General features: G+C 34.6%; 1 protein-coding gene across 8 annotated transcripts in view; it reads right to left on the bottom strand.

Annotated features, from left to right (window-relative positions):
• Nucleotides 1-15,287, bottom strand: part of UBR3 (ubiquitin protein ligase E3 component n-recognin 3) — a 244,481-nt gene that overhangs the window by 138,934 nt on the left and 90,260 nt on the right. For all 8 annotated transcript variants that reach the window (XM_023259445.2, XM_023259440.2, XM_023259442.2 and 5 more), the window contains exons 9-17: nucleotides 14,065-14,244; nucleotides 13,358-13,491; nucleotides 6,633-6,719; nucleotides 3,570-3,635; nucleotides 3,387-3,476; nucleotides 1,923-2,051; nucleotides 1,204-1,256; nucleotides 968-1,101; nucleotides 518-603 (exon numbers count right to left, since the gene is read on the bottom strand). In XM_023259445.2, coding sequence (XP_023115213.1) covers nucleotides 518-603; nucleotides 968-1,101; nucleotides 1,204-1,256; nucleotides 1,923-2,051; nucleotides 3,387-3,476; nucleotides 3,570-3,635; nucleotides 6,633-6,719; nucleotides 13,358-13,491; nucleotides 14,065-14,244 — 959 coding nt within the window. The remainder of the gene's footprint in view (nucleotides 1-517; nucleotides 604-967; nucleotides 1,102-1,203; nucleotides 1,257-1,922; nucleotides 2,052-3,386; nucleotides 3,477-3,569; nucleotides 3,636-6,632; nucleotides 6,720-13,357; nucleotides 13,492-14,064; nucleotides 14,245-15,287) is intronic.

Below are 15,287 nucleotides of genomic sequence, written 5' to 3'. Positions count from 1 at the left end.
TAATAAAGTGTCTGTTGTATGCTCTGTCCTATACAAAGAACTATAAGTTTTTAAAGTTTATAGATGATAGTCTTTCCCCTCAAAAACTTCTTGGTTTAAGATTGAATTCTAAGAAAAAAATTCTTAAAATGTTTAAAACCCTGGTAATAATTATAAGGTAAACCTATAAATTTTAACCATGAATTCCAACCTAGATATACAGATAACGTAGATTTTGCTGCCTTTTACCAAGTGTCCAGCTTCCTTTCACGAACACGGTCCTAGAAGGTCAGTTCCCGGGTTGCCCAGAGCCATCAGTTCTGAAGTGTAACCACGGCTAACAAGAGCTCCCTGACCAGTGACAGAGAGAGGCAAAAACATCTGCCAACTAGCCCTGGACACACACTTGAACAGTTAAAGGTTTTTTTCAACTCCAAAAATATTTTTTAATCACAAAAGTGATGTATCTTTAACCCATAAAAATTACTTATCATTTAGACTCTATAATTAACAGAAACTTAAGCTTTTAAAAGGATATGAGGTCCAGCAATGAACTGTGTGTCCTGTCATTCATGCACAACTGGGCTACCATCTCTGCCCTGAGTATCTCATCGTCAGACATTCCTAAAACAATTAAAAAGGAAATTAGTTAATCTGAATATACGTCAATTATAAAAAAAAAACAACTTACCACACTTTTTATTAAGCTGTTTTACCAAAAATGAGATGCCTCAAAAATTAAAGAGCAAAGAATGCAATGCCCCAAATATAACCAGTTTAACTAACCTGCTGTTTGCAGCTCCCTTAAGTAAAGGGTTTTTTAAAGGATACTATGAAAGGAGTAGCAATTGTACATGTCAAGAGTTTGAAACAGTATTTAAATATATCCAAATCCTTTTCTTTTTTCCATAAGCCAGTTACTACCACAGGGAGAGGGGAGGAAAGAGAGAATACTTAATACCCAAGCATTAGTAGGAGTGCTTTTTACCTAAATGTAAACGAAGACTTAAAAGAATCACAAGAAATGTAAGAGCGCCTTCTAACATCGATCTCTCATGCTCTGCATCAAGTACTGTGTTTTGATGTTGTGAAGCCATTGTCAACAAATCCACTACCTTAAATCTATAATAAGAAATATTTGAGACAGATTTTTTTTAAGTTAAAACAAAATCAACTTAAATTCCAAATACTTCCTAATACCTGTCTTGATAAAATTATGCTCACCTTTCAAAGACAGATGAAATAAAATAATCTGGGTCAAGTCTAGAAGCACAAACCTTTAAAAGACAAAAAAACAAAAAACAAAAAAACCCAGAAACTTTATCTCTCAATATTCAGTTTTACTTCTTGTATTAGTCATGTGGTTTGTTAGTTTCCTATGTCTTATGACGTTTTGACAATGTGGGGGGCACTTACAGACAGGGGGAGAGACCACCCCTCTCTGGGCTAGCTAAAGACAAGAAACATTCTTAAATATATTCCTAAAAACAGTAAACAACTTCCTGGGGACAAGCCTCTTACAGATAAGTCAATCACCGCCCTTTATCTAACTCTCACACACCAAGCCAATATTCTCCCTGCCCTGAAACAACCCATGGCCAGGTAGCTGGGGACAGCCCCAATGCCCCAAAGCCCACCAGAATCTATTCAAATTAGCCAGTTCTCAACTGCTTCCCCTGCCTTGCCTTGCCCTTTCTGTGGATACCCCCCAAAAGGTCCTGCTCTAGGATTTCCCCCTTGTTCCTGCCTCTTGACCAAAGTCTAATGCTTCCTGTGGTTCTGCTGTGGCATGGCATGTCCCCTTCTCCTGGAAAATTTAAGTAGTAAATTCTTTCAATAGCAATGACCTCTTCATGTCATCGAGTCACCTCTATCAACTAACTGCTGCAGGTACAAATGAGAAACTTCTAAAGTATAATATCTGCATTATCAAACTGGCTTACCTGCAGTAAGTAAATGTCAGGGTCAATCATGGAATTACAGAAATGAGACTGGACATAGGTCATAGCTTGTCCTTTGATTTGTAGACCATTTCTTACCCACATATTGCTGTGGATTTCAGCAAGACTTGCCTAGTAAAATAAAAATTAAGTAAACTGGACAAAGAAGTGTTCTAAATTCAATCTTTATAAAAATCATGTTATACTGAATAATCAGTTCAAAGTATTTTGTAACTTAATCATAGAATAAGCCTGACATTCTGCCCCATGTTAGTTTAAAATATTCTATTCAAATACATACTTTGAAATTTTTAAGTGATCATTATGCTTTATACAATCCCTTCTTTTGGAGTTTATACATGAGTTAGTATGATGATGCCTGGATACATTTATAACAATTTTAAATGAAATCTTTCATGAGGTATCAATGACACTTATATTTAACTCTTTGTTTCTCAAGAAAAAAAAACTTACATAATGCTTAAAGAAACACACAAATAAGCATAAATGAGCATAAAACAAAGTTAATTGCTCCAATAAATAAATATAATCTATATCTTTAATGTACCCTAACTCAACCTTCAACCTAAATTAGTAATCTTTCAAGTAACTGGCAGGTAAGGGAAGGTCAGATTAGAACAAATTTTTTTTTTAATGTTTAATTCTTCATGAATTTGTGTCCTGTATCAACTTCATCTCTTACTTGTTCCTAACCCCAGTGTAAAAGTTCAATAATACTTAATAAATCTAAAATTTCCAGGAAAAATAAATTGAAGCACACGTCCCTGTACTGTATATAAAAGATTGGCCCATAAAATTATAGTATTAGAACTGAAAGAAACCATGGTGCTTATGCAGAAATATTCTTCTCTCTTTTCTCTCCTCTCATTTTCCAGATTCGGAAACTAAGAATCAAGTAGCTAAGTTACCCCAAACAACATGGTTTTAGTAAAATAGAAATAGCACTAATGCTAGAACTCTTTTGCATCTCCTCTCAAAACAATGCCATAGTATGTTAAAAACTTCCCTAAAATATGGTGAAAAGAATTTCTGGGGAAATTAAAAGTCATTGTAAATCTCACAGAACAAAAAACACCAAAATATAATCTGGCAAAAATAACCAAGTATAAAAAAAAAAAAGCTTTTCAAACATTTTGGCTATCACAACAATGTAAAACATAAAAACAAAATAAAGAAGAATCACTTAACTGAGGAATTCAATTCAAAACTTTTTTTTTTTTTTAATGTTTATTTTTGAGAGAGAGACACAGTGTGAGCGGGGAGGGGCAGAGAGAGAGGGAGACACAGAATCCTAAGAAGGCTCCAGGCTCTGAGCTGTCAGCACAGAGCCCGATGTGGTGCTCGAACCCACAAAGAGATCATGACCTGAGCTGAAGTCAGACACTTAACCAACTGAGCCACCCAGGAGTCCCTCAATTTAGAACTTTTTAAACCCTGAATACATACTTGAATTTGGAGTGGGTGAATCATTAGTTTCATTAACATTTCCTGATCAGGTAAAACAGAATCCAAATCTAGTTCTTGACATTTCACAGCCTAAAAATTTTGAAAAAAAACAAGTTACTAATTCAATACTTATTTCCCAATATTAAAAAAAAAAATACCAGAATTGCTTAATGATAGTCTTACCTTACTCAAAAACATAGCATAGTAACGATGAAGGGGCAGATGAAAAGTGACTTGGTTAGGTGCTGGCTAGAATAAACAAACAAAATCCACAAGTTGAAGCATGTTTTATACAAGTTCAAAGAAGGTTTCAAAATGCTAAAACCACACTTTCACCTTGATTTATTCCTGAATCTTTTTAACCAAAACTTAAAATTTTAGAAGATATAGCTTTAAAAAAAAATCCTGTATAGATAAAAGATAAAATTAATTCCATTTTACACACCTAAATGCAAGTTTCTGAAGGCAGAAACTACATACTACTCAACTCTGAATCCTCTGAAGCACCCAGCATTGAACAAGGGATGGAACAGATTTCCTTTTACAATTAGCCTATTTGGGAATCTTCAAATGCATGCATACCAAACATGATGACAGTAGTAAGAACAATAATCACAGCTGACCATATTCACATTACCTCATTTAATCCTCAGAAGAACCCTAGGGAGTAGAAACTATTAATGTTCTCATTTTATAAGTAAGGAAATTCAAGCTTGGAAACTTAAATAACTTCCTACAGTTAACAAATAGTGAACTGAAGAGCCAGTCTGGACTCCACTGTTATATTCAGAGTGGTAAGAGGTTCTATCACAGTACTAAAAGTGACGTACAAGTGAAGGGCCTACGTGCCTTCACAAGCTGGGTGAGATGCTCCCCATATCAGCACTGAAAACACAGCCTCCATAAGAAAGCTTAGTACAGTATATATCAAAGAACTTTGGCATTCTAGTGAGAGAAAGAGCACAAGCATGAGCATGATTTGGGGAAGGGCAGAGAGAGAGGGAAAGAGAGAATCCCAAGGAGATATCACACTGTCAGCGCAGAGCCCAACATGGGGCTCGAACCCATGAACTGTGAGATCATGACCTGAGCCAAAATCAAGAGATGGACGCTTAACCAACTGAGCCGCCCAGGCACCCCCTATCCCTTGTTTCTATATGACTGATCTGACTTAATTCAGTTCAAAAAGTATTTATTTAATCTGTGCTATATTACCCCAATAACTTCTGACATCCACCAACAAGGATGGTAAAAGAAATATTTATCACAAATGTAAAATGTGCCTCTTATTCAATCCTCATTGACTACTAATATTATCTTCAATAAAGAGATGAGGAGATGGATTTTGCAATGTAAAAAAAATTAAAAATAATTTTTAAAAACCTATCTAGGATCACATAGCTCATTGGTTTGTGGCTGAGCCACAATTTACACTTGGGCCTGTCTGACCCATAGCTCTTTCCACTGCCAATAGTCAGCATCACTGAAATACTACCAGACAAGGAGTTGAGAGATGTGGGTTCTAGACTGAGAACTACCAGTAATTTGTTATGTAACTACAGGCAAGTGATTTACTATCTTTGCATCTCCATTTTACATCTACCAAAAAAAAAAAAAAAAAAAAAAAAAAAAAAAGGAAGATAATACCTTCTCTACTTCAAAGGGTTGTTTTGAGGAACAAATCTGTCAAAGCACTTTTAAAAAACAAAAACCTTCGAAAACACCATTAAAAACATACCATTCTATGTGATTCCTTAAGTTCTAAACTTATTCTCTCTTCTATTAAAAATCTATTTAAATTCTTTATAATATTCAATATATTCCTAAAATACTTGTGTGAAAAACAAATGTACTATTTCCTTAAGTTCAGCTGCCCTATATACCTTACGTGATTCTAACTGTCCTTAACTCCACCCCTGAGCTCAACTATTAATTTCATGTTAAAGTACTTCATAACCCTCTATGTGTAAGAGAGTTTTCCCCTCCTTCAATCAAGGTGTTATCTTAGTGATGCTACTATTTCAACATACTTCCTAAAGTTTCAAATAACAATGAGAACTGTATTGAAAGATGCTCCAGCTGCCCAACTAATCCTAGAGGGGCAAAGGAGTAAAGCAGGTTGAAAGGAGGAGGGGTTCTGTGGAGGCACAATCTGAATCTAATCATGGGACAAACCCAGACCGAGAGATGTTCTACAAAATAACTGAGCCAACCATACTCTTGAAAATGTTACTATCCTTCAAGGCAAAGACAGAATGAGAAACTGCTCCAGAAGGAGACTAGAGACATGATGACTAGATGCAATGTGAGATTCAGAATGGGATCCTTTTGCTATAAAGGACAACACTGGACAATTTATAAAACATGAATGAGTTCTAACACTTAAACAGTAATAATATATTAATGTTAATTTCCTAATATTTACAGTTTTATCTGGTTATATAAGAGAAATGTCCTTGTTTGTTGGAAATACACACTAAAGTATTTGGGCATAAAGGGCATCAAGTCAACAACTTAACTGTCAAATGGTTCAAGAAAACAAAGTTCTTTGTACTCCACTCCAACTTTTCAATAAGTCTGTGACTATATCAAAATTTTTTTTAAAAAAGCAAACACACACACACACACACAAAGATAGCAAGAGTTCTATTCTGCCCAGGATTTAGAAATCAGATGGGGGAGCTGGAGTTGTCTGAAACATGGTCCTCCTTATGCATATGGCATATTCTGAACTCACTTCATAAGAGAAATAAAAGGGGCTTCTGATAGGAAACTTGGCTAATTACAAGCAAACCCTTGTTTAATTCATACAGAGTATGTTCCGTGCCAACTCTTCTCAGTTTATTATTAATAACAATCACCTTTGTTCAAGCCCACAGAAGAACACTGACCAATTAATAAAGTTGTAACACCCTTTCCATTAATGTCCCCCACCCTATTCACATTTGCACTGTCACTTTTACCCCTCTACATAAAACTAATTTTCACTCCTGAGAAATATGGAGACATGTACATTTAATAATAGAAAAAGAAATCATGCCCTTCTCTAGGAAATAAGCAAGTATGATCAGTGCACTCCTCAATCTCCTAAATGTCAAAGAACTGATCTCCAATTTCTTTTTTTAAACCTAAGGATACTATGTTCATTTCAACATCTTTCCCTTACCCCATTATTATTTTTAGTGTTAAATGAGATCTAACACTTTTTTTCTTAAGTGCCTCGATATATACCAAAAATATACATACCTCATCTACGAAGTTAATAGCATCAAACCAATCTTGAAGAGCTTCAAGGCAATATCTAACAACATTTCGGGTGTATTCTTGAGTTTCCTAAAATAATAAGTTAGTTAAATTTTACAGTATATAAATATGTATATTTTCAACTTCAAATTATATGTAATACATAAAAATTGTATACATAATGGGAAAACATATATATTTTTAAAATACCTACATGTGCAATTTTAAGAAAGCCTTTCACAAATTAATACTAACAACCAGTGACAATTATGAAAATTATAGAACACAACTTGAAAACGAATCAAAGCTGAAATAGTTTTATGTGTTACATATCAGGTTCCATTTGAAGAGATTCCAAACATAAGTTCCCTAATGTTACTGTTTAATTGATACAATTTCTTTGGGGATGATGAAAGAGTGTTAGAAATAGATAATGGTGAAGGTGGCACAACATTGAAAATGTACTTAATGTCAATGAATTGCACACCTAAAAATGATTAAATTGTATGTTATGTATATTTGCCACAAAAAATAAAAACCAAAAAAAAAAAAGAGGGCAGAACACAGAAGTACTATAAGCAGCCTACAAATATCTTAGCTTGCTAAGAAGAAGAAAGGATAAATATGTGCCAATTAAAATAAAGATACTGTGAAAGAAAATTGTAATGTTTTATGGAGAAATGGATCCAGTGAAATAGGCAACTATTAAATGGAAAAATCATGACAGCCTTTCTTAAAAAAATAATAATAATGAGCAAAGAATTTGAACAGACATTTCTTCAAAGCAGATCTACAAATGGCTAATAAGCACATGAACAGATGCTCAATACTATGAGTTATTAGGAAAGTACAAATCAAAGCCACAATGAGATGTCACTTCACACCTATCTGGAAGGCTCTTATTTTTTAAATGCAAAAATAAAAAGTGTTGACAAGGATGTGGAGAAACTGGAATTCTCATACATTACTGGTGGAAATGTAAAATGGTGTGGCCACATTAAACACAGAGTTACCATATGATAAACAATTCTACACTCATACACAAGAGAATTAAAAACATATGTTCACACAAAAACTTATATACAATGTTCACAGCAACATTATCCATAGTAGCTCAACCCATGAATGGACAAGTAAAATGTGTTATATCTACGGACTGGATTACTATTCAGCTATGAAAAGAAATGGAAGTACTGATACATGCTGCAACATAGTTGGACCATGAAAACATTATGCTAAATGAAAGAAACCAGACACCAAAAGTAATATATTGTATGATTCCACTTACATAAAATGTCTAGATTAGGCAAATTTATAGAGACAGATGGGTGATCAGTGGTTTCCAGGAGATAAGAGGAAGTTGGGTTTGAGAGGTATGACATTTCTTTGGAGGAGGGGTGATTAGTGGAGAATTTTTGGTAATGGTTGCACAGCTTTGTGAATATACTACATTACTGATCTGCATACTTTAAAATGGTTAAAATAGTGAATTTTAGATTGTGTAAATTTGATCTCAATAAAAAAAGTTTTAAAAAAATACATTTTATAAAAAAGACAGACAGACATTTTGGAGCCTTAATGTGTAATAAAAGTGCAGGTAGCATCAAAGTCAAATAGGTTAAAGTCTTTAACATATATAAATTACCCTGTGCCTTTAAAGAAGGCTAAAAGTCTCATATTGTTGCCTTCTTCACCCTGCTCAGTCTCCTATCGTGCTAATTCTTCCTTAATATTATCATGTAGGTCCACTCTTATTTCCACTACCATCCAAACCAAATATCACTTATCTAGTTTCCTTGCCAAGGTCTCACCCTGGTTTTTTTTTTTTTTTCAACGTTTATTTATTTTTGGGACAAAGAGAGACAGAGCATGAACGGGGGAGGGGCAGAGAGAGAGGGAGACACAGAATCGGAAACAGGCTCCAGGCTCCGAGCCATCAGCCCAGAGCCCGACGCTGGGCTCGAACTCACGGACCGCGAGATCGTGACCTGGCTGAAGTCGGACCTTAACCGACTGCGCCACCCAGGCGCCCCGGTCTCACCCTGTTTTAATCTACCCTATATGAAATTTATCTTTATAAAAATATTATTTTATACATTTTGTTCCCTTATTTCTTACTGAAAAATTTTAATGGCACTTTTAAGTTACCATAAATAATGTGTCATAACCAAGCTAACATGGCAGATAAGTCATGGATACAGAAACATTTAAAACCAAATGTTCTACCATTTTACCAAGGGCTTGCGCAAAGGTATATCATAACACCCTCTTGGCACAAGTATAAACTGATATAGCCCTTCTGGGGAAAACTCTGAAAAGCATGCATTAAGAGGCTTTAAAAAGGTGACCAGTTAATTCCATTTCTAAATACATCATATTTAATAATTATGTTCAGATCATCTCCCATCTCCCACCACTAACACATCCACCCAAAAACATCCCATGTGCATGTTGATTTACTACTTGATAATCTTTTGAGTCCGTCATCCATATACATAAATTGACATAATACTATCTACTTCCTAGTACTGTGAAAGAAGCAAATGGAATAATGTTTGTAAAATGCTCTATATCATAGTCTAGCACTACGTCTTAACACGCAGTTGAGTGCTCCAGAGTCATGGCCAGACTCATGCAATAACCTAAAGTTGCCACTAGATGGAGATTTTACAACTTACTTGTGCTGTTAGGAAGGCAAAAATTAGTAAGGTGCTAGAAATGTGCCATCCCTTTAACCAATCTATCTGTTATTAATCTAGTATTACTTGTTTAACTAGCCCTTTACATTTTCAAGAACCAAACAGCATTTAGAGCAATCATACAAAGAAAGTCAACTATCAGGTAAAGTTCTTTTCATTGTTAATCCTTTAGTTTTATATTTTATAAGAGAATAGAAACAACAAAATAGCTAATTTTTTTTCATTAATTAATGGTCTTTCTTCTAGCTTACGTATCTAAAGTCTAACAAAGCTCTAGACATTCTTGCTTAAGAAACAATTAGAGCAAAATGGTAAAGAGTACTACTTCTGAAATCAGATGGATCTGTTTTCAAACTCATTTTCTACTTAAAGCTGTATGAACTTCAGCAAGTCACTCTATGCCAAACATTCTTCTTCACACTATGTTCTTCGCATTATATTCTTATCGAATCTTCATTACATCTCTTATAAAGTAAATAGTATCATCTCTTTCTTTCAGAAGTTATCTAACTTCTAGCTAAATAAACATTCTTTTTCTGAATACCTCTTTCTTTCAGAAGTTATTTAACTTCTAGTTCAATAAACATTATTCTCTTTCTGAAAGAAAGAGATAAGGGGCACCTGGGTGGCTCAATCGGTTAAGCGTCTGACTTTGGCTCAGGTCACAATCTTGCAGTCTGGGAGTTCAAGCCCCCCATCAGGCTCTGTGCTAACAGCTCAGAGCCTGGAGCCTGCTGCAGATTCTGTGTCTCCCTCTCTCTCTGCCCTTCCCCTGCTCATGCTGTCTCTCTTTCTGTCACTCAAAAATAAATAAACATTTTTAAAAATTTTAAGAGAAAGAGATGATAGTGTCTACTTTATAAGAGATGCAATGAAGATTAGATAAGAATATAATGCAAAGAATATAGTGTGAAGAACAATGTTTGACATAGTGTGGGTGCTCCTCAAGAGAATGTCTTATTTAGGAACTAAATACTCCCTTAACTGAGGAACTACTCTCTCAGATTCTACCAGGACAATATAAGCTTGTTTTCTCTCATTGTAATTCTCACATTGTAATCTTAACCTCCAAAGCTGGAAATTAAACTATTGTCTAGAAACAATGAGTTCTCATCATCAGAGATAAACATAACCCCAGCTTCATAATTCAATTTCATCCTAAATACAGTCCTCTCAAAATACTGATCTTTTCACATTAACATCGTATCAACCTCCCTGCTGAATCGCTGTCTTTTATTGGTTTATATGATACTGTGTTCCTCTGGTTTTTCTCCTCACCCTTATCTCTGATGCCAAATGTTAGTTCTTTCTTCAGGGTCCATTTCTCTTCTCCTACTTGATCTTATCCCATCCCCCAGTGATGAACACCATCTACATTACCAAGGGTCTAAAACTTATAACCTTAGTCCTGAATTCTCTTTTGAGCACAAGACTAATTAGTCCCCACACTCATTACTCTCACGGCAACCTGTTATTTTCCTATAGAGCACTTACAAAATGAATCTGTGTGTTTACCTACTTAATGTCTATCTCCCCAGTCAGACTGCCCCATGAGAACAAGAACCATACCTATATGGTTCAACACCAAAAACCCAAGAATCCAGATAGTGTCTAGGCCTAAGAAGAGCATTCAACAAACATTTTTTCAGTGAATGACCAAATGAACCTCATATTATATAATAGTTTTTTTATAAATGCTACAGTGGAAATTAAATAAAGTACAACGAAAACACAGAAACTAAAATCATAAACCTGACTGAAAAAGCTTAAATGAGCAAATTATATACCATCTGAGTAGCATTTTTTAAGAGCTAATACAAATGGTTCTCCACTCTGGTTAGAATCACTGCCAAGGTCCTTCTGCACATCAAATCAAAATCTCTGGGGCTTGGGCATATGTATTTTTAAAGCTTCTCAGATGATTCTCATGTAAGACTAAGCAGAAAGAATAAGAGAGCATAAGCCAAAAAAGGCACTAACATGAACAAAAGCACAGGAATCAAGAAAAGACACTGCATGCACTATTCAGGGGCACCTGGTGGCTTAGTTGGTTAAGCCTCCAACTCTCGAACTTCAGCTCAGGTCATGATCTCACAGTTGTGAGATAGAGCCCTACGTGGAACTCTGCACTGGGTATGGAACCTACTTAAGATTCTCTCTCTCCCTCTCCTTCTGCCCCCTCCCAAGTGTGTGCACACGTGTGCGCGCACACGTGCTTTCTCTCTCAAAAAAAAAAAAAAAAAAAAAAGAATGCTATTCAATCCAATGGAGACATGGAGATAGACAGAGGGGCATAGATGGAAGATGAATTATAAGAGACAAGTTAAGGGCAAATGATAGAGGATCTTTTCAAATTTGTTTTAATGTTTATTTATCTTTAAGAGACACAGAGAGAGTGAGTTGGGGAGGGGCAGAGAAAAGGGGATACACAGAATCCAAAGCAGGCTCCAGGCTCTGAGCTGTCAGCCCAGAGCCTGACATGGGGCTCAAACTCACGAACCATGAGATCATAACCTGAGCCGAAATCAGATGCTCAACCAACTGAGCCACTCAGGCGCCCCTATGATGGAGGATCTTATGTGTCTCTATAGGAAACACAGATGTCCCCTGTAGAAAGATGAGAACTTTTAATGATTTTTAAGCAAAGGAGAGGTATGCACAGAGCTTAGAAAAGTAATTTAAGTATTGGGACAGATTAGAGTAGGTGGAATCTAAATTCAGAAGAACCAGTTAAGAAATTTTCTTAACAACCTAGATTATTTTTAATATATGAAGAAATAAAACACAGGAAAGAAGTGGTAGGGAGAACTTCTGGAACAGAAGAGATGTTTCATGGTACCTTATTATAGTCTGAACACAGCTGGCACAGCAGGGAGAGAAAGTATCCATGCTGGATAATTATATATTTTCAGACACCATTAAATGACATAAAGGACTCGGTATGGACAGATAAATTTAGAAAGTTAGGGGCCTGAGAAATCTCATGTACCTATATAAGGAGATCCACATGAATAAGCAGAGCTGTTGGAAATTTGAACCTGGCTACAGTAACAAAGTTGTAAGTCATGTGCATTTGGAGAGTAGCTGAAGTCATGAGATAAAATATAAATCTGCTTAAAGGAACCTATATATTTAAAGAATATAATGGAGGAAAGCCTCATAATAACCCTGTGAAGAAGGGCAGACTTTAGTATTCCATTTCCATTTTCTTTTGTTTTGTTTTTTAAAAAATAAGGAAAAAGACTGAGACATTCAAATAGTTTTAAATGAGTTGACCAAGTGACTTAAGTAGAAAGAGGCAGAGCCAAGATCAGAATGTAGGGCTTCAAAATATTCCCACTATAAAATCTTGTCCAGCATGCTTACTGATACAGGCTGGCAGGTTGGTCTCCATGAGATCCATATGGCAAAATCTCATTCAAGTTCTTAGTTTAGTAGGGTCAGGGAATTCCATTTTTCTGGATTATCCAAGGATTCAGGAGACCCATCAAACCAATACTTTAAAATGCAAAGGTAAAATATATATTTGTACACAAAGACACACACACATGCAATTACAAGTGATCATTTTCTTATCCTAGAATTTAAGAATTTATATTGCTGCTATGCTACTCTTAAGATTCCTTTCATAAACAATTGGAAGCTGAATGAAATGTGTACTAATTTTGTGCTTGGAATCTTAAAAATGGAAACTGTCTTGAGAACTATTCCCATTCCTTGAAAGACAAGAAACATCAGGCAATTAATTGATAATGGGTAAAATGAAGCAATGAAAATGAATGTGGAGACTTACAAAGCTGCAAGGCTATATACATGGTAAGGGAAGGCTGCAAAGATCTGAAAATATAATGAACTCCTACCTGCCTAATAATAATTACTGTCTCAGGTCAGCTTTCATAGACCTGAATTCACAATTAAACATTGTCCATTAGTATATACGAGTAAACAAACCAATGTTTTCACAAATATTTTTCTCAAATCACTTTTTTAAAGGTAAAGACGGAAATTAACAAAAATATTTCAACATACCCTAACTTTACAATGTGATAAGAGCCCCCACATTGGCTGTGCACAGGCCTCAAGTTCAGCAGCAAAGGCAGCATAGTAGGTCTGAGACTCAAATTCCACATGCTCATTTAGTTCTCGCTTGTTTAAGTTCATACCTTGCAAAAATTAAAGCAGATATAAACCTTGCCAAATGGAAGCAACTATTCATATTAAAAGTCAAGTAAAATACTTCTGAGTACCAAACACTTCAGTGCACACAAATGGCATAAATGGCACAGTATGTATAGAAATAAATATTTAAAATAAGATAATCTAGTCTTTTTGGAAGTTTTTACAAGCTAGGTTTTCTTAAGAACACTTTGTGAATTGTCTCCTTTACAACATAATTGAATATGTTATGTAAGAAAGTCAAAACTATTTTAACTGACAGTAACTGAAATTTTATGAAAGTGTTATAAATCTTTCTTGGAGAATAGATTAGAAATTTCCAGATTAACGGTTTAAAGTGCTAAAAAAAATTATACTCCTGTTTCCTTTTTAATAATTTGACATTTTTCATAACTCTGACATATTGTCATGAACACTTGATTAAAGTACTTAAAAATATTAATTGAGACATTTCACGTGTAACCTGAATGGTATCTTATTATCTTTAATTAGCTTATTTGATAGTTTTGCATTAGGCATTTTGTAAACTAAAAACTTAACAAAAAAAGTAAAATTCATACCTTGAAAGAAGGATACAAAGTTCATCCATGTAACTAACAAACCATGGTCCTCCAAAAATCTCTTAGCCACACTTTGATGAGAAAGGATATTAATAAAATCACTGACAAGAGGCCAATAAGTATTATTCTTCAGTAATGCTTCTCCACAGTTCACTACCACATGCAAACTATTTTCTTCATCTAAAACAGATACACACAGCCCAGCAATAAATAAGTTAAAAACAAAACAAAACAAAACAAAAACTTTATCAATGATACAGATTATGTATCGGGACATCTAAATTCAAACTCCAGCCTGACATATGGTGTGTTACTTATACTCTGAATCAATTTCCCCAACTGTAAAATGGGGAAAAGACACATACCTTAAGGAAATTAAATGAAGCATTATCATAATACTTAGTACATCATTATAATAATTATACCACTTGTCTGACATATTACATGATACTGAGGTAGCTATATGTTCATAAAACCTTATTATTTTCTTGATTTTAACAACATAATGCAGTATCTTCAGTTCTAATCAGTAAAATATTTTTATTCTTAGATTAATCTTATTCCATCTTATCAAACAAATCTGTATAAGTGATATGTATTTAGTTGCTTTCTTCTATTCAAAAAATACATATAGTTTTTTAGCAAACACGGTGTTTTGAAAATGAAAGATACACACATAAATAAACTTCTTAAGCCTTTAAAAAAATCTTCAACGTTTAAATACATTATTGTGGGTGGGGAAAGATTAGGCATGTACAAAATCTTTACTATTAGAAGTTACAGCATATATGCATTAGCTCTCTTAACCTGTTCCAACTTAACTGATTCACTGGACAAACGAGCTCCCCATTCCTACTATAAAACATACTAACACCCCAAGATTTTTTAGCATTTCTTAGGCAGTTACTTTTTTGTCTCTCAAAAGCTTTGTAATACCTCTCTTTATGCATTCATATTTCATCAGTTTATATATATTTAATTCAAATTTTATAATAAGAACATTTAACATGAACAGAAACAAAAACTGACTCTGGATAAGCATATATGCTAAAAAATCTTGGAGAAAAATCATAAAAATCCAGGATTTTACACTCAGATGGATTCACAAAGATCTTTATGTTCTAACTTTAAAGAAAATGAAACTGGAAACCACAGATGATGCTTTGCACAAGTGGTACATGTAAGAAAGATGAGGGAGAACTCCAGTCAATGAAACTGTAACT

Source organism: Felis catus, chromosome C1, assembly GCF_018350175.1.
Source record: "Felis catus isolate Fca126 chromosome C1, F.catus_Fca126_mat1.0, whole genome shotgun sequence".
Taxonomy (NCBI): Eukaryota; Metazoa; Chordata; class Mammalia; order Carnivora; family Felidae; genus Felis; species Felis catus.
Note: the sequence above shows the minus strand (reverse complement) of the source record. Positions and strands in the feature narration are given on the sequence as shown.